Raw genomic sequence first — 20,503 nt, 5'->3', positions numbered from 1 at the left:
GATTTCACGTGGTCCTCATGATCATAATGCTCTTATGTTTTTCCCAGGAGCATTGTGAATGGGACCTTCTCTGAGGTCAGGGAGGCCATCTTTGCTCATATGCCATCACTCCAGCTGCTGTAAGTCCAAAATGTTCAACTACCTCTTATTTGAATATGTTAATCATTTGTAGTAATGGGAAATGTGCACTGTTGATGATCAGTTCATTAGGATATATGATGTGCAGATCAGAGCCAAGATTTCCCAAAAATGCTTAACGTGTGTTTTGTCTTACAGGAGTCTTCTACCTAGAGCATGTATCACTTGATGGTCACTGAGTCTGATAACACGTCTAAAGCATTGCTTTAATATTGCTCAGAACACATCTTCAGTATTCAGATTAGTTGAAGGCTCTGGGCAAAGACAGTGCTATTGTTCTAAAATGAAAATAAGGATGCTGTTTTGATATTTAAAGCAACAAATATAATTGTCACTTTCTTATGTGACTTATGGAGGACAATGCCATTGTTGATTTTGTCAACTGGAGACATGATGCCCGCTTTGACCGATTGTGTAATGGATAAATATAGATTCGAATCTGTATTCATATCAGATGTTGCATTGGTCAGGATGCGCTTACTTATATGCTCTTGTATTCAACAAATGATTTATGAAATGTACTTATTGTATTTAGTTATAGAAATTTGTGGTTGGTTTAACTTAAATATTTCAGGTCTGTTCTGATGGTAAAATGCATTTACAACTAGCTTGCTGAGATTATGGTGCACTCTGAACTTCGGTTAAATAACACTGATGCAGTGTTTTGCTTTCTTTATATAATTCTCTCTCTCTCTCTCTCTCTCTCTCTCTCTCTCTCTCTCTCTCTCTCTCTCTCTCTCTCCCTTTTTCAGATTACTTAATTCGAATGCTCTTACCACAATTAAAGATGATGCATTCTCTGGCTTACCGCACCTTGAATATTTGTAAGTGAAATCACTTTTGTGTTATTGAACAGTGAACACATCTCTGGTTATGTTACATTAAATATATTCCCTCTTTTTCATGATGCAAGACCATTCTCCCTTTCCTCTCGTAGTATTATGATATACCTCCTATCAGATTAATGTTCTAAATAAGCACAGTATCATCATACTAATAATGCACTGAGGTTTTGAAGATTTTACATTCTGCCACAATTCTGCTCACACATACATTTTTATCCTGTTTGTTTTCTTTCACCAATCTGTCATCTTCTAGGTTTATTGAAAACAACAAGATTGAGACCACGTCCAAATATTCCTTTAGAGGACTTAGGGACCTGACCCATCTGTACGTTGGCAATGTTATTTATTTTTCTATTTACACTGTTACCAAATTGATTTCGATGCTGCTAAATTCTGACTGTAACCACCCCCTCCTGCTCACACACAGGTCTTTGGCGAACAACAACATCAAAGCCTTGCCAAGAGATCTCTTCAGCGATCTGGACTCGCTAATAGAGCTGTGAGTCTACATTCCAGTTTGTGTTTAAATGTATTCTGTGTATCATATAAATGCTCTTCCTCCTAGATACAGTATATAGATCTGGATGAATGAAACAGTATTTCATGGAAATTATATATATATATATATATATATATATATATATATATATATATATATATATATATATATATGCGTGATTTCTTCTAAAAGGTACAATTTCTACAAAGCCTTTAAAGGCTTTGCAGATGATGAGACCAAACTGTTAGTCATCTTGCATTAGTTATTTCGACTTCTACAAAGTATTCTTTTTAATTATTCTGCTCGCATGGAAGTCATAGTAGTTTTTAAGAAAGCTCATCATTAATGGTTGTTATAACTTTAGGTAATGCAGGTTTAAAAGGTTTTTCGTTTTAAACCTTGTGTTAGCTGGTCAGAATCATCTCAGGCTAACTGTGTTCTTCAACAGAGATTTGAGGGGCAATGCGTTTGAATGTGACTGTCGTGCTAAATGGCTGATGACGTGGCTAAAGAACACCAACGCCTCAGTGTCAGATATCCTATGTGTTGGCCCAGAGGAGATGAAGGGCAAGAGGCTCAATGACATGACAAGCCTCCATGATGAGTGCATCTCTACAGGTTGTGTGTGTGTGCTTTATGTGAAAGAGTGCTTTCAAATGTAGCTTAAACAACATATATACATTGTTAGGTTTTAATTCATGCTATTGTCCTTTCAAATATTTTCATTTAACACATTTATCTGCTGCATGCATTCAAATCACTTACAATTTAGAGAGGATACATATAAGCAGTTGGTGGATTTAAGGCCTTGCTCGAGGGCCCAAATTTAGCAATGCTGGTGTTTAATCTCGCAATAACTAAAATACAAATCCCAGTGCCATAACTACTGAGACATCTTCAGATGCTATTAGTTTTAATCAGACTTTGTAAAATATGCAAACCTTCTAAAATGCTTACCCTATTTTGTACACTTATCATGTGATAACCTTGTTTACACAGATTTCATTCCACTTCAGTCGGTGACCACCGAGTCTCTTTCTGTGGATACGTTCTTTTACAAGAATGATGTGTATGTGACCATCGCTGCCCCTAATATAGAGAGCTGCATGGTGCTTCAGTGGGACCACATCGAGATGAACTTCAGAAGTTATGACAACATTACAGGTGGGTTAAACTAAGTAAGAGCATGGCTTTAGCCAGGCACAACTGTCTTGATATCATGAGATATATATACACTGAACAAAATTATAAATGCAGCACTTTTGTTTTTGCCCCATTTTCCATGAGCTGAAGATCTAAGACTTTTTCTATGTACACAAAAGGCCTATTTCTCTTAAATATTGTTCACAAATCTGTGTAAATCTGTGTTAGCAAGCACGTCTCCTTTGCAGAAATAATCCATCCACCTCACAGGTGTGGCATATCAAGATGCTGATTAGACAGCATGATTATTGCAAAGGTGTGCCTTAGGCTGGCCACAATAAAAGGCCATTCTAAAATGTGCAGTTTTATCACACAGTACAATGTCTCAGATGTCACAAGTTTAAAGGGAGCATGCAATTGGCATGCTGACTGCAGGAATGTCCACCAGAGCTGTTGCTTGTGAATTGAATGTTCGTTTCTCTACCGTAAGCCATCTCCAAAGGCGTTTCAGAGAATTTGGCAGTACATTCAACCGGCCTCACAACTGCAGACCACGTGTAACCACACCAGCCCAGGACCTCCACATACAGCATCTTCACCTCCAACATTGTCTGAGACCAGCCACCCGAATAGCTGCTGCAACAATCGGTTTGCATAACCAAAGAATTTCTGCTCAAACTGTCAGAAACCGTCTCAAGGAAGCTCATCTACATGCTCGTCGTCCTCATCGGGGTCTCGACCTGACTGCAGTTCGTCGTTGTAACCAACTTGAGTGGGCAAATGCTTACATTCGATGGCGTCTTTGAACCACTTGAACTTTGAACCATGACCACTTTGGAGAGGAGTTCTGTTCACGGATGAATCCCAGGTTTCACTGTACAGGGCAGATGGAAGACAGCGTGGATGGTGTCGTGTGGGTGAGCGGTTTGCTCATGTCAACGTTGTGGATCGATTGGCCCATGGTGGCGGTGGGGTTATGGTATGGGCAGGCGTATGTTATGGACAACAAACACAGGTGCATTTTATTGATGCCATTTTGAATGCACAGAGTTGTGCACCGTGATACCGTGATGTGATACTGAGGCTCATTGTTGTGCCATTCATCTACGACCATCACCTAATGTTGCAGCATGATAATGCTCGGCCCAATGTTGCAAGGGTCTGTGCACAATTCCTGGAAGCTGAAAACATCCTAGTTCTTTCATGGCCAGCATACTCACCGGACATGTCACCCATTGAGCGTGTTTGGGATGCTCTGGATCGGCCTATACGACAGCGTGTTCAGTTCCTGCCAATATCGAGCAACTTCACAAAGCCATTGAAGAGGAGTAGACCAACATTCCACAATCCACAATCAACAACCTGATCAACTCTATGCAAAGGAGATGTGTTTCACTGTGTGAGGCAAGTGAAACACCAGATACTGACTGGTTTTCAGACCCCCAATACAGTAAAACTGCACATTTTATAGTGGCCTTTAATTGTGGCCAGCCTAAGGCACAGCTGTGAGGTGGATGGATTATCCCAGCAAAGTGCTCACTAACACAGATTTAGACAGATTTGTGAACAATATTTGAGAGAAATAGGCCTTTTGTATACATAAAAAAAGTCAGATCCTCAGCTCATGAAAAATGGGGGCAAAAACGTTTATAATTTTGTTCCGTGTGTATATATATATATATATAATACCAATTGCCTTCGACAAAGTTTTCTTTCTGCCACTGGATACCACTCATTTGTTATTGATTTCTTAATCTTTAAGCACTATTACTCAGCATTATATTCGGTAAGCTACTTGCTATTATTAACCATCGTCAGTGGCTCCTTCCAGTCAAAATATAGTAAATATATTCTCCCAGTTATTTAAGGAAACTGCATTCATTTTAAACACACATTTATTACAGTATAACCCAAACTCTTACCCTAACTATTAACCTAACACTAATCGTATGTTTTCTGCCTTATTCTCTGGTAAAAATAAAGAATAAAAGATTACCTTTGGCAGTTCTATAAGCATTACCCATGATCCTCATGTTGAGTGACACGAAAAAAGAGGGAAATTCGTGTCCATGAACAAAAGATTAAAGTTTGTGACTATATCACAAAATGCTGTGATACTGTGTTGTATATGTATGCATATAATTGTCTCGATTATACTCAAAACTTTGGACTGCAGAACTGCCAAGTGCAATTCCAACCTTTAACTCTAGCAGAGTTAATTGAATATCTTACCCATATATTGATATATTAAGTCTATTGAAGCAGCAAAACACTAAACTATGCTGTGTAGCAACTTTTAACCTTAGTGATTAACAGCACTAATAATTAAAAATCCTATATTTGTATTTTCATAAATACATCCAGACATACTATATCTGGCCTAATTTCACCTCCTGATGTGTTATATACTGCAGACACAACAGCATGTAACAGACTAAAATGAAAGTGACCTATGAAAGACTGTATAATCAAATATGTATAATCAAAATGAGTGGACACAGCAGGCCTTTTACATTGTAAGTGATAAAATGCTTAAGCAGCATATATGTGACCTGTTCATTATATGTTTATATATATATATATATATATATATATATATATATATATATATATATATATATATATATATATATATATATATATATATTCATATATATATTCATATATATATTCATATATATAATTTAAACCCAGCCATTAGGGTTGCACAAGCCAGTGCACTCTTAGTGCCAGTCTCAAGCCCGGATAAATGGGGAGGGTTGCGTTAGGAAGGGCATCCGGCGTAAAACGTGCCAAATCAAATATGCGGATCACGAATCAAAATTTCATACCGGATTGGTTAAAGCCTGGGTTACCAACGAACGCCACAGGTATCGTTAGCCAACAGGGTACCGGTGGAAATTGGGCTACTGTTGGCCAAAGGAGGAGAAGGAGAGGAGAAAGACATCTACAGAGACGGCAGGGAAAGGAGAAGTGAAGGAGAGTGGAGGTTAGGGTTGGTACTTTATATGTTGGTACTATGACTGGTAAAGTGAGAGAGGTAGCTGATATGATAGAGAGGAGAAAGGACTTGTATGAGGACTTGTATGATGACAGTTTGACAGTAGTAGTGTGCACTAGGAACGACAGACTGGTTTAAGGTGGAGGTCATACTTCATCAAGGATTAGCTCTGAGCCCTTTTCTGTTTGCAGTGGTGATGGACAGGTTGACAGGAGTCTCCATGGACTATGATGTTTGGGGATGATATTGTGATTTGTGGTGAGAGTAGGGAGCAGGTTGGTAAGAGCCTGGAGAGGTGGAGGTACGTGCTGGAGAGAAGGGGAATGAAAGTCAGTAGGAGTAAGTCAGAGTTCATGTGTGTGCATGAGAGGGAGGGCAGTGGAGTGGTGTGGTTGCATGGAGAAGAGGTGGAGAAGAAAGATGAGTTTACGTATCTGGGGTCAACAGTGCAAAGTAAAAGATAGTGTGTTAGAGAAGTGAAGAAAAGAGTGCAGGCAGGGTGGAGTGGGTGGAGAAGAGTGGAGGAGTGATTCGTGATAGAAGAGTATCTGCAAGAGTGGAAGGGAAAGTTTATAGGACTGTGGTGAGACCTGCGATGTTGTATGGTTTAGAGACAGTGGCATTGAGTAAAAGACAGGAGGTGGAGCTGGAGGTAGCAGAGCTGAAGATGTTGAGGTTATCGTTAGGAGTGCCAAAGATGGACAAGATTAGAAATGAGTTTATTAGAGGCATGAATCTAATCTAACGGCACATGTAGGACATTTTGGAGACAAGGTGAGGTAGGAGAGATTGAGATGGTTTGGACATGGGCAGAGGAGGGGCATGGGGTATATCGGTAGGAGAATGCTGAGGATGGAGCCACCAGAATGGAGGGAAAAAAAAGGGCAAAAAGAAGGTTTCATGTATGTGGTGAGGGAAGACATGCAGGTAGTTGGTTTAAAAGAGGCAGATGTAGCATTGCTGTCACTTAAAACCAGTCTGGCCATGCTCCTCTGACTTCTCTCAGCAACAATGCATTACAACCTCTAACTAGCTTTCTTCCATCATTCTGTGTAACCTAAAGACACAGCTGTGTGTAAAAAATCCCAGGGCATTATCATTTTAAAAAATATTAAATCCATCCCATTTGGCATTGCTAACTATGCCACAGTTAAACTGCAAAAATCTTTTAACTGTGTTAGACTGCAAACATCATAGCGGAATAATAATAATACTGCACTAACAAACTACCATTAGAATCTCTAATCACAAATTTGTCAGTATAAACACATTAACTGGGGATAGAAATTTCCTTTTAAACCTATAATAATGTTTCCACATTTCTTGAGATTTTGAGGTCTGTAACTTTATTTCTTGATCAATTCTCAGGTCAGTCCATTGTTGGTTGCAAGTCGGTGATCATCCAGAACTTGGTATTTATGATTGTTGCTCAGCTGTTTGGTGGTTCTCATATCTATAAGTTTGATGAAGACCAAAGCAAATTCACCAAGTTTCAGGACATTGAAGTCTCCAAGATCTCCAAGCCCAATGACATAGAGACCTTCCAAATTGGTGATGAATGGTTCTTTATCATTGCTGACAGCTCTAAGGCTGGTCTTTCAACCCTCTATAAGTGGAATGACAAAGGCTTCTACTCCTATCAGTCACTGCACGAGTGGTTCCGTGATACTGATGCAGAGTTTGTGAACCTGGATGGCAAGGCTCACCTAATTCTGGCTAGTCGTTCACAAGTTCCAGTAATCTACCAGTGGAGCAAGAGTGCACAGAAGTTTGTGTTGCAGGGTGAAATTCCAAACATGGAGGATGTAGTGGCTGTCAAAGCATTCTGGATGAAAGAGGACCTGTATCTGGCTATGACGCGATATATTGGTGACTCCAAAGTTCTACACTGGACTGCCAAGCATTTTGCTGAGGTACAGGCCCTTCCTTCAAGAGGTTCCATGATTCTTCAGCCGTTTTCCTTCAAAGATCGCTATTATCTGGCTTTAGGTAGTGACTACACGTTCTCACAGGTCTACCTGTGGAATGCAGAGGACAAGGTCTTTGATCGCTTCAAGGAGGTCTACATTCAGGCCCCGCGCTCTTTTACCGTGGTCTCCACATACCGCAGGGACTTCATCTTTGCCTCCAGCTTCAAGGGAAGCACTCAGATATTTGAGCACATCATTATCGATCTGAGCCTTTGAGGTCTTATAGACAGCATGTAAAATTAAATGTTGAATGGAAGCATTTCTACATCCTACAATGTCTTCCATTTGAAATTGAATATTTTCCAAGGAAGGGTTCAAAATGATGGCCGTGACTTCGAAATAATTTGTAGTTTTGTGGTTTTATCAGGTATGTAATGTAAATTCATGTGCATGGTAATTCATGCATTTGTATTTGATTTTTTCATTTATTTGTATTTCTGCTTTGTGTCATTTTTTTAGACATCTTTTTAGCGGAGATGTCTTTCCAACCAGTTGAAAAAAATGAGGATATTCATTAAGGGTACATAGCTCTGAGCAGAGCTGCTGAGTCATTTGCATATCTAACAATAATCTCTAAAGTCTTTCCATTCCTTCAGCATTTGTGCTGCGGCACCTGCATGATACCGTTGCAAAGGAGATTTCAAACCATGCATGCTGAAAAAAGAGATGTTGAAAAAACAGTGACAACATCTGTAATATTCTTTAGATTTTTTTTTTGCTGAATATAGAATCTGATCATTCGAAACCAGTTGTGTACTATTACATGCTAAATGCTGAAATGTATATGTAAATATACATCGTCAGCGTAAACTCAAATTAGTTTTGTCGCATCATAGATTAAATACTTTTTTTCAGGAAAACAAAAATAAATAAATGTGACTTTTATACAATAAATGCAAACATATTTTTGTTCCATTTATCCTTATCAATCCCTTCATTTTAACATTGGCCAATGTGCATTAAGACTCCATTACACATACAAAAACTATACAAATACAACAGTTTGAACTTTGCTGTTATTAATATTACTTTTCTTTGAATAAGTATATGCACTATAGACTAAAAAAGACAGAGGATCCAGGGACATAGCTTTGAATCCTTTTGATAATTCATATCTAATCTGTGCCTATGACACCCATAAAATCCTTTAGGCATGTATAGTCATCTAGGAGATAATGAAACTTTTTTTTACCAACTATATAACCATGTCCTGAAACATGAGACACTACATATTAAGTCCACTGTCTGAGCATTGGATACATTTTCCTCTCTCATTTCCATGGAAAAAAAGTCCTTTGTTCATGCACAGACTTCCCGTATACTCTGCCTAAACTGTAGTATCGAGTTTATCCGTTAGAGGGCAGTGTTAATGCTTCTCCTAATGACATTTACGACTGTAGTTTATTTTAGAAGTGCTGAATGTTACGATCTGATTGAGCCCTTTTGTTATGTAATTAAACACGAAGTGATGTGTATTATAGCATAAGTACTCGTCTTCCTCCAGACTTTTGAATGTCTCTTACACTCACACAAATGCTTGGGTCACTGTTTCTAATGTAAGATCTGAACTGAGAGAATTACTGTAAGATCAGTGGAATACTTTTGTTTAAAACACAAAATAAAACAACAACAAAATTACAGGGAAAATCTTAAAAGCACAAAGTTTTACTTACTTACCCATTACATTTTTCCTACTACTCTGCCTTTTGTATTTTAATTGATCAGTGATGATTATGTCAGTGATTTATGTAAAAGTACTAAATGTCAAACATAGTTTGAAAAATTGGTGTTTTATATAAAAAATGATTTAGCTGCATAAAGATGTGGATTGTAAACTCTGACAGATATTTGCAGATTGTAAGAGCATAAGAGGGAAAAATTTCTGAATTTTAGTAGAAAACATACTAGTTACAAAGTTCCACTTTAATATTTACTGTACATTTTTTCCCCCAATGCTATTTCTTTTGCTTAATTCTGGAACATTGCTTTTGTGTTTGAATGTTCTGTACATTTTTGAATACTAATACAATAAAAGTAAATGCTAATTAATATTATTTAATTTCTGTAGGGTTGATCTCTGTGTAGGGTTTTCACAGGCACACACTGCTCGTATGAAACAATATACAGCTGGTATTTACTTTCTTTGTGAATACTATGGAATATGTAATATTTTTTATTCAAACCACTACACACTTTCACCCAACATGTTCAAGTTCCTCAAAATTAGTTTGGATGCATTATCTATAAATTGCCATGTTGTGACACAGTGTTTCTTTAGACTGTTCAACACATTCTCATGAGTTACACTATCAATAAACATTACAGATCCTGATCCAGAGGCAGCCATACAAGACCAAGGCATGACACTACCTTTAATGTGCTTGACCAATGAGCTTGTATGTTTTACTCATGAGCAGATCCTTTCTTTATCCATACTTCGTCCTTTCTGTCACTTTGATAAAAATAATCTTGGGTGCAGAACCTTTGTTTAATTATTTAGCAAATAACAATATGGCATTCTGATTCTGCAGATGACTGGTTTTGCATATTGTGCAATAAGGCCTCAATATTTTTGCTTGGCTTGTTATCTTCAGTCGACTTTTCTTCACAGCTCTCCACTGTTTCGGTCATCAACTGCTGTTGTTTTCCTTTGCCAACATGTATGATTGTACATCAGTGGCTTCTTTCCTTTTCAGATCATTACAAATTGTTTTGCTGGTGCAAATGGCTCTGCTTGATACTCCCTCTTTTCTCAGCTTCAGTGGGGCTTGTTTATCTCCTATTGAGAGCTCTATTTTGATTGATCCTTTTTTAAACAACAAACAAAGTCTTCACAGGTGAAACCCAGAGCTCAAACCCAGAGTAGGCATTTAATGCTATTAACTGTTCAAACAAATGATCTTAATGTAAATATTAACAGCTTTTTTAATACTGTGTATTAATCTACTGAACATAAACCAAAAAGTGTTCACTGTACCTATAACAAAACGCTGCTTTGTTGTCCCAATATTTTTAGAGAGGACAAATTGTGTCAGTGCTACAGTTAGAGGAACTTTTACATAAAGTTGACCAGTTTTCTGATCATCTAAATCAGGGTGTCAAGCTTAAATTCACAGTGAGCCAAAATTTAAAAACTGGGACGAAGTCGTGGGCCAAACTTAATATTTATTGAAAAATAGTAGAAAAAGTGCATAAAGACAACATTCATTCAAGCTCAGTTTGCTACACTCTGATTTACTCTGATGCACATTGGTTCAAGCCAATGTGCATCATGTCTGAGGTTTAGTCTCTGAGCTGAGCATCATGTCTGGGGTTTAGGCTCTGAGCTGAGGAAATCCTAAGGATTGAGTGAAGATGTTCATCAGTGAGACTCCTGAGTGGTGTTTTGTTCATCTTCATTAAAGAGAACAGTTACACACAGATATGTGCTGGTGAACACAGAGAGTGTGTGAGCAGCTTGGGCACAGAGTTGGAGCAGTGTGTCTGGGAGGAAACATGGAAACTGTGCAGCACACACAGAGTCGTACTTTGACTTGAGCGTGTCTCTACACTGGAGTTCAATCAGCTCCATTTAGAGGTTGGTTGGTGCGCTTTCCACGTCAACCACAAACAGATTACTGAGCAGTTCAAATCTGCATTTCTGGGCTTCAAAGTCGGCAAATCGCCGGGTAAACTCGGGGCTAAGTACGCGCAGTTTCTCAGCGGTCTCGACTGACGCGCTAACGCACTAACAAAGCATTCTGGGATTTGTAGTATTAGCGGTGTATGCGCTATATACTGGCATGCAGCTCTAATACACATTTGATATAATCTCGCGGGCCAAATATACAAATATATATTATGCTATATATATTATTTGTATATTTTTATATATTATTTGTCAAATATATATTTTGACACCCCTGATCTAAAGAGTGCAGAGACCGGCTTCTCCAGGCTCAAGCGCATACTCATCCGGTATTCCTGTTTCCTTCATCATGACAATATCTCCCGTTTTATTATGGCAGAAAAGGACATTCACAAGCCAGACAGTCCACCCTGCTGATTTCAGCCAGGTTGCAAAACCCTTTTATTTTTCGACATCTCTCAAACAGGGGTATGGTGAACTTTTGTATTTGTATGGGCTTTTGTATTTGTGCTTCTTTTTGAAATGGATTATTGTAATGAATGTAATGTGCGCGTGTCAGGAGCCACTATCAATAAAACCGGAGATTCCGACACCGGAACTTCCGTAAGAGGAGGGACGTGTCTGAGGACGTGTACAGCATTGTTTCTTTTAATCTACTTTTGCTTAGAATCATCCACTCATAATGGCACTTTGAAAATAAGTAAGTATGGTTATTATTAATCTATATGATTGTTCGATTTATGTCCGATTTTATGCAAGACTAAATAATGCGCACTGTTTAGGTTTAGGTTTAGGTTTAGTTAGGGAAAGGCGGACACTGCTGTTTTTACTTGTCTTACATATTTGTGTCCAATCGCACTGTGTACATTAGTTCTTTAGATGGCGCTTTAAGAAAAAAAAGTGTCAAACAAAGAAAAAAACGGGAGCAGCTCAAAAAACGAAAGTTGAGCAGCGGGAAGATGAAAAAAAAATCACTTCTGCCGATTTATTCTTTACTGTGATTTATTACAACGCATACACAATGAATCATAACTGTGTAGCTGCCATAACGCAGGTCATACAGAACATATAAACACTTTATATGGGTGGGTCCAACATTTGCTCAGTTTCTCATTGCATTGATTCTACAAGCTGTTGGAAACATTCCTATGAGATTCTGGTTCATGTTGATTTGATCACATGAAATCATTTCCTGCAGATTTCTCATGTGCCCTTTATTGCAAATCTCTTGTTCTACTACATTCCCAGTGGATGAAACAAATGCTGTCAAATTATGCAGTCTCAAATTATGTATCCCAATTTACCATCATTTCCGACTTTAACCAATTTATTCGGTATGATGCATTGATGTTTGTTAACATTAATAAGTGTGTGTCAATCATTAGACTATACTATAGTCAAAGTCAAGCTTTATGGGCATGGCCTTATTTACACTAAGTTTAATGATTAACATATACTTCCTGGTGCTTTTCTTTTAGTTTAATAGAGATGTATAAAAATACGGTGCGTTAAAGTATTTTCCAGTTCAACATATCCAACATACAGTGAATGTATACAGTAAACACAATGTCCTTGCAGTTGGGAGATTTTCCATACCTAGCAAGAAACAGAGTGATGATTAAGCAATTACTTAACTAATAATTTAATTTATTTATTTCATTTGCATTTTCTTCCGATACAAGTGTTTACAATTTTCAATCTACAATCGAACTCAGATAAAAACTTTCACTGGTCCCTTTGGGAGATTTAAGAAATGTCACATAAGCAATAAGATCCTCTTATGTAAAGTTTTTATGTAGAAATAATTAAGAAAAAAAAAAAATAAAGTTAGGAACCATTTTCAATATTGATGATAGCATTAAAAGCAAACAGAACAAGATGTTAGCTTGTGAATTATCTAGTCATGCTCTATATTATATGGATGAAAAATACATAAAGCTAAAATGATAACCCATGCCACTGCAATTTATCTCAACAGAACATTTGACAATCAATGGCGTTCCAAATTCAATTTTCTGTACCTGTTCCAATTCCTGTTCAAATTCCTGTTCCCGTTCCTGTTGAAGTTAAACCAAGAGAAACAAATCCCTTAATACAATGCATAATTGACAACAGACTTAAGAAATTAAAGAAACTAGTTAAAGGAAACAATATAAATGGACTGTACTCTTCTGCAATCTGGAATGATGACGTTTCTCTACTGACGGCAGCAACTGTATGTGGGAATGAGGAGATTTGTAACTTTCTACTGGGAGAAAATGCAGATCCCAACATAAAGTCTGCAAATGGCAACACACCTCTGCATTATGCTGCAAAAACACCAGGAGTTCCACTAAATATTATGAGAAGATTATTAGCTGCAAAAGCTAATCCAGATGGTCATCCACAACAACAATTTACACCATTACAATTCGCTGCCACTAACGACAGACTGGACATGTTTCAAGTGCTTCTAGAAGCTGGTGCTGACCCTGAAAGAAATTATGGGTTTAACTCGGATTTTGATAACAAAGTAGAAACTCTTATTAATAAATTACCTGCAGGAAATGCTGCTGTAAAGAAATGCAGAATGTTTTTCAATTTTATTGCTATGGTTCCCAAAAAATCTCAGCCAGAGGTTTTCCATTCCTTCAAGGAACATTTTCTTGAGGAACATCCTATTAATCATCTTGTACTTTTTGAAATATATAATAATGTAACTGGCAGATTACAGGAACAATATCGGCAAAGTAGCATAAAGTGGATGAGAGACTCCATGAAATCAGAGATCTACATCAATGGATTTATCAAACGCTTTCCCAAAATTTCAATGGAACACAGGATTTTTGCTATGAGCAGCTTACATGCTGTAATTTGCATGATGAAAGAAATATCCCCTGAGATATTTAATGGGATCGTACCCATTGTGATCAAATGCTTTCAGCCCACTAATACAGTGCAGGGAAATATGTTTAATCATCCTACACTAAGTACTCTTTGTGTGACCATGGACAAGTTCTCAAAACAAAAACCTGCTGCTGATGGTCTTAACTATGTTGTTCTTGAAGAGTTATGCAATGCAATTATGCCGTTCACCAATCCTGACTGCTCAACAGATATCAGCATTCTTACTTACCATTTGTTTGCTGCTCTATATGAGTTTGTCCCAGAGCACATTAAGTCACGTGGATTAACCTCAGTGCCTGATAAGGTTCTGTTTGTAGTAGACGTAGGAATAGATGACGTACTTAAAGAGAAACTGCAAAAACTGGACACAAATCTCAGATGTCCTCAAAGCCCAGTGACTGGAAGTATCTTAGATGATGCAGAAGAGAGCAAGTCATCAACAAAGTCAAAAAAGAAGAAGAAGAAAAAAAAAAACAAAGCTATTCAGCAAGAAACAAGCCCAAAAGATGATGCTGTACAAGCATCAAAACTTAATTCAGATACCGCAAAAACCTCAGTTCAAGAGTCCACTGTGCGCCCATTCACAGCATGCACGGATGATATACCAGTGCCAAGAAAATGGCATTCAATCAGCCAACGCTGGAAGCCCAAACTAGAGAAACTTGCTAGCATGGAAGCAAGTAACATTTATCACCTGGGGAACCTTACCATTAGTGAAAGCCCTGAATTTGAGATCGCAAAAGGAAGTGATGGAACTCGGGTTTTTCTTGGCCTGAGGGATGATGGCACTGAGGTAGCTGTCAAGCGAATGTTGAAGTCCAATTATCAAGATTTAAAAAATGAAGAGGAATTTCTACGCCTTCCTGAGCTTGACAATCCTTCTATTGTCCGATATGTGGACTTTGCAGAGGATGACAAATTTGGATATCTTGTCCTTCAACTTTGTGAATACACACTAGAGGAATACATCCAGAACCATTTGCCAGAAGACAGTTCACAGCAGCTAAAGGTCCTGAAGAAAATTGTAAAAGAAGTGCTCTGTAGCCTGAAGGTTCTCCACAGCCAAGACACTAAAGTGCTTCATCGAGACATCAAACCTCAAAATGTTCTGATTGGTAGGAGTCCTAACTTATCAAACCTTTCTATATTTATTGTGAAATTATCACTGGTAAATGCTGCAGTTTTAATAGTATATTATTATTTAACAGATATAACTGGAAAGGCGAGGTTAGCTGATTTTGGCATAAGTCGAAGGCTGAAGTTGGGAGAAACGACTTGCCGCACTAATGCTGCTGGAACAAAATGTTGGAAACCCAGCGAAACTGTTGATGAGGACAGTAACCGTGGCTACAAGAGGAGTTCTGATATTCAGGTTTGGATATTCAGCAGCATCCATATTAAGTAAAAAGGGTTTGGCTTTAAATCTTTTTGTTTATAATTCATTTAGGTTGCGGGAATGTTGGTGTATTACATCCTCTCTTGTGGACATCATCCATTTGGCAAAGGTGTCCGGTGTGAATATAATATTTTTGAAGGGAAATATTCTTTAGAACACCTGGAGGATGAAATGGCGATAGACCTAGTGGAGTGGATGATCAGTCATGAGCCAAAGAACAGACCTAATGTAGAGGAGACTCTTTGCCACCCATTCTTTTGGACAGATGCATGGTAAGAGCTGCTTTGAGACAATGTTCATTGTTAAAAGCACTATACAAATAAAAAAATGAATTGAATTATATTAAAACATAACAAATAAATCATCAAGTGAGTGACGAGTAACATTATCTCGGATGTTACTTGTATTTCCTTATTTAATTTTTCTATGCCAGATTGCCCAAATGTGCAAAGTGAGTTGTTGAATGTGTGTGCATAGTGCCCTGTAATTAAGTGGTATCCCATCAGTAATGAATTCATGATGATGTACACACTGTTCCTGGTATTGACTCCAGATCCACTGTAACAATTACCAGGAAAGTAATTGAGCATAATTTGCAAAATTTTTGCAAATCACTAGCGAATGTTTTCATATGTTATAAGATATAATATAGATGTAATAAAAAGCACAGTGTGTACAAGAATATCAGACAGAAGATTACTCTATCAGTAATACTGAATACAATACTTCTTCTTCTTCTTCTTCTTCGGCTGCTCCCATTAGGGGTCGCCACAGCGGATCATCCGTCTCCATACCACCCTGTCCTCTACATCTGCCTCTTTAACACCAACTACCTGCATGTCTTCCCTCACCACATCCATGAACCTCCTCCTTGGCCTTCCTCTTTTCCTCCTACCTGGTGGCTCCATCCTCAGCATTCTTCTACCAATATAATTCATGTCCCTCCTCTGCACATGTCCAAACCATCTCAATCTCGCCTCCCTCACCTTGTCACCAAAACATCCTACATGCGCTGTCCCTCTAATAAACTCATTTCTAATCTTGTCCATCCTCGTCACTCCCAACGAAAACCTCAACATCTTCAGCTCTGCTACCTCCAGCTCCACCTCCTGTGTTTTACTCAATGCCACTGTCTCTAAACCATACAACATCGCAGGTCTCACCACAGTCCTATAAACTTTCCTTTCATTCTTGCAGATACCCTACTATCACAAATCACTCCTGTCACTCTTCTCCACCCACTCCACCCTGCCTGCACTCTTTTCTTTACTTCTAACACACTCTCCATTACTTTGCACTGTTGACCCCAGGTACCTGAACCTCCACCTTCTCCACCTCTTTTCCTGCAACCGCATCACCCACTGCCCTCCCTCTCATTCACACACATGTACTCTGTCTTACTCCTACTGACTTTCATTCCCCTTTTCTCCAGCGCATATCTCCACCTCTCCAGGCTCTTCTCAACCTGCTCCCTACTCTCACCACAAATCACAATATCATCTGCAAACATCATAGTCCAGGGAGACTCCTGTCTGACCTCGTCCGTCAACCTGTTCATCACCACTGCAAACAGGAAAGGGCCGATTCTTGATGCAGTCCAACCTTCACCCTGAACCAGTCTGTCTTTCCTACTGCACACTTCACTGCCGTCACACTGTCCTCATACATGTCCTGCACCACACTCACATACTTCTCTGACACACCTGACTTCCTCATACAATACCACAACTCCTCTCTTGGCACTCTGTCGTACGCTTTCTCTAAATCCACAAATACACAATGCAATTCCTTCTGTCCTTCTCTATACTTCTCCATCAACATCCTCAAAGCAAATAATGCGTCTGTGGTGCTCTTCCTCGGCATGAAACCATACTGTTGCTCACAGATGGTCACCTCTTCTCTCAGCCTGGCTTCCACTACTCTTTCCCATAACTTCATGGTGTGACTGATCAACTTAATTCCTCTGTAGTTACTGCAGGTCTGCACATCTCCCTTATGCTTAAAGATCGGTACCAGCACACTCCTTCTCCATTCCTCAGGCATCTTCTCACCTTCCAAAATCCTGTTAAACAATCTGGTTAAAAACTCCACTGCCATCTCTCCTAAACATCTCCACGCTTCTACCGGTATGTCATCTGGTCCAACCGACTTTCCATTCTTCATCCTCTTAATCGCTGCTCTTACTTCCTCTTTACTAATCCTATCTACATCCTGCTTCACCAACTCCACATCATCCAACCTTCTCTCTCTCTGATTTTCCTCATTCATCAGCTGCTCAAAATACTCCCTCCACCTTCTCAACACACTCTCCTCACTAGTCAACACATTTCCCTCTCCATCCTTTATTGCTCTAACTTGCAGTACATCCTTCCCAGCTCGGTCCCTCTGCCTGGCCAATCGGTATAAATCCTTTTCTCCTTCCTTAGTGTCCAACCTCTCATACAGCTCCTCACATTCCTTTTCCTTGGCTTTCGCCACATCCCTTTTTACCTGCTGCCGCATCTTCTTGTACTCCTGCCTACTTTTCTCATCACTCTGTCTATCCCACTTCTGTTTTGCCAACCTCTTTCTCCTTATGCTCTCCTGCACTTCCTCATTCCACCACCATGTCTCCTTGTCTTGCTTTCTATTTCCAGATGTCACACCAAGTACTTTTCTAGCTGCCTCTCTCATCACTCCTGCAGTAGTTGCCCAATCATCCAGCACCTCTTCACCACCACTGAGCCCCTGTCTGACCTCTTCCCTGAACCTCACACTACACTTTTCCTCCTTCAGTTTCCACCATCTTATTCTTCTTTCAGTCCTCACTCTCATCCTCTTCTTCTTTACCTCCAAAACCATCCTACAGACCACCATCCGATGCTGTCTAGCTACACTGTCCCCTGCCAACACCTTACAGTCTCCAATCTCCTTCAGGTTGCATCTCCTGCATAGCACATAGTCCACCTGTGTGCACCTTCCTCCACTCTTATACGTCACCCTATGATCCTCCTTCTTCTTAAAATACGTGTTCACCACTGCCATTTTCATCCTTTTAGCAAAATCTACCACCATCTGCCCTTCCACATTCCTCTCCTTAAAACCATACCTACCCATCACCTCCTCATCACCTCTGTTCCCTTCACCTACATGTCCATTAAAGTCTGCCCCAATCACCAATCATTCTTTCCTAGGTACACCATCATCCACTTCATCTAATTCACTCCAGAATCTTTCCTTCTCCTCCATCTCACAGCCGACTTGTGGAGCATAGGCACTGATGACATTTATCATCATCCCTTCAACTTCCACCTTCACGATCATCACCCTATCAGAAACCCTCTTCACCTCCACTACACTCTTACTGTACTCTTCCTTCAGAATCACCCCTACACCATTTCTCTTTCCATCCACACCATGATAAAACAGTTTAAACCCACCTCTAATGTTCCTGGCCTTACTCCCTTTCCACTTGGTCTCCTGAACACACAACATATCTACCTTTCTCCTCTCCATCATATCAGCTACCTCGCTCCCTTTACCCGTCATAGTACCAACATTTAAAGTACCAACCCTAACCTCTACTCTCATTTTGATGAGTTTTGTGTGGAAGGAAACTGGTAAGATAGCACGCATTTGTAATGGACACCATGATTTTCATTCAGATTTTCTATTCAAAGATTTCCAACTCTAGTATTTACTAGAACTTTTGTTCTTTTGTTAGTGTTTTTATTGCATTTTGCATAATGAATTTAATGTGATGAGCTGATTATTTTTATTAAAAAAAGTGTGTGAAAATGTAGTAAAAACTAGATTTGGTAGTTTGCCATTTATTTCTTCTTTTTTTAATACAGACTGATATTGCAGTGTTTACAAAGTTCCATTTTATTAGATTTTATTCAAAACCTGCCCAAATTGAGTTTTGTTTCATATATAATTTTAAGGAAAGTGGAGTACTTAAAAAGGCTGGGGAATGAAAAGGATGTGGAGAACTGCCGCAACGCTGAGACAGACCTTCTTTCTGCTATAGAGGCTATTACAGTGGAGAAAAGCTTTTCAGAGTGGAAAACAAAAGTGAGTGCAACCACTTTTAACAGTCCAACAAAATGTACAGTAGATTGTGTTTCATTGTATATCTGTTTACTAAAGTTAAATCAGGGCATGTGTGTAGTAATCTGCAATAATTATTTTTTTGAAACAGTAAATATATTATATATGTTATAAAAATGTTATTAATTTGTAATACGTTATAACTGTAAAATTCAACGGTTATCACCTAATTCTGTTTAAAGATTTGCTAACAGTAGCATGTATCAGTGATCCCTCATGAAAATATGATTCATGAAACAACAGAATACTTGTTTGTGCATCATAAAGTACATGGTTTCCTATAATGCCTGTATTTCTCAGTTTCCCTGTGAGCTTGTACAAAAACTGGATGGTAAGAAAAAGGTGTATCCGGAGAACACACTGGGGCTGCTGCGCTTCATACGGAATCTGCATGAACATTAGTGAGTGCTACCAAAAATATTTATTACTGAGATAATCTTTTTATACTGTGTCACAGCTAATTCATTTTGTTTTGTTTGAATAGCCCTGAGGATGCAGAGAAGTTAAACTTGATGACATTATTCCCTGATCTTTTTGGAAATGCTTTCAAGTTTGCTAAAAAAAGAGGATGGAACTCCAGACCAAGTTTGAGAAAATGGCTTCGTACAGTACCAGCAATTTAACAGGAAATAACTGAAACGCATGAAATATTTTTGAAAATGTCATCAGTTTGTGATGATAAGAGAATATTCCAGGTTAGAAATGTGAATTTTTCACTGGAGTGCTAAAATGTTCATTACTTTGTTTTGACATTGGACCTCTTGGAATGTTTAAAGGCTCTGGCATGGAGAAGCTGGTGTTGGATCTGTGATGATCGAAAATGTTGAGCTATTTTACGAGTTGCTCAGTAGCTCCTAGGTTTATAACCACAAATGACTGTAAAAGACTGTAGAAAGAACATTACTTAT

At 38.7% G+C, this 20,503-nt stretch overlaps 2 protein-coding genes across 2 annotated transcripts in view; both read left to right on the top strand.

The window, feature by feature from the left end:
- The window catches only part of lgi2a (leucine-rich repeat LGI family, member 2a), a 10,227-nt gene extending 571 nt beyond the window's left edge, over positions 1-9,656 (top strand). The window contains exons 2-8 of the mRNA XM_046850724.1: positions 48-119; positions 891-962; positions 1,237-1,308; positions 1,411-1,482; positions 1,931-2,100; positions 2,482-2,646; positions 6,995-9,656. Of these exons, the coding sequence (XP_046706680.1) occupies positions 48-119; positions 891-962; positions 1,237-1,308; positions 1,411-1,482; positions 1,931-2,100; positions 2,482-2,646; positions 6,995-7,812 (1,441 nt within the window). The 3' untranslated portion in view covers positions 7,813-9,656. The remainder of the gene's footprint in view (positions 1-47; positions 120-890; positions 963-1,236; positions 1,309-1,410; positions 1,483-1,930; positions 2,101-2,481; positions 2,647-6,994) is intronic.
- A 2,110-nt stretch (positions 9,657-11,766) lies between these two features.
- LOC124388116 lies at positions 11,767-20,230 on the top strand. The gene is made up of 7 exons (XM_046852795.1): positions 11,767-11,924; positions 13,203-15,225; positions 15,319-15,482; positions 15,558-15,778; positions 19,430-19,559; positions 19,896-19,996; positions 20,080-20,230. The coding sequence occupies exons 2-7, from the start codon at positions 13,218-13,220 to the stop codon at positions 20,216-20,218; spliced, it is 2,763 nt and encodes a 920-aa protein (XP_046708751.1). The 5' UTR covers positions 11,767-11,924; positions 13,203-13,217; the 3' UTR covers positions 20,219-20,230.
- The last annotated feature ends 273 nt before the right edge of the window (positions 20,231-20,503 follow it).

This window comes from Silurus meridionalis, chromosome 6 (genome assembly GCF_014805685.1).
Source record: "Silurus meridionalis isolate SWU-2019-XX chromosome 6, ASM1480568v1, whole genome shotgun sequence".
Classification (NCBI taxonomy): domain Eukaryota; kingdom Metazoa; phylum Chordata; class Actinopteri; order Siluriformes; family Siluridae; genus Silurus; species Silurus meridionalis.
The sequence above is the reverse complement of the archived record's forward strand: the minus strand, read 5'-3'. Positions and strand labels throughout refer to the sequence as shown.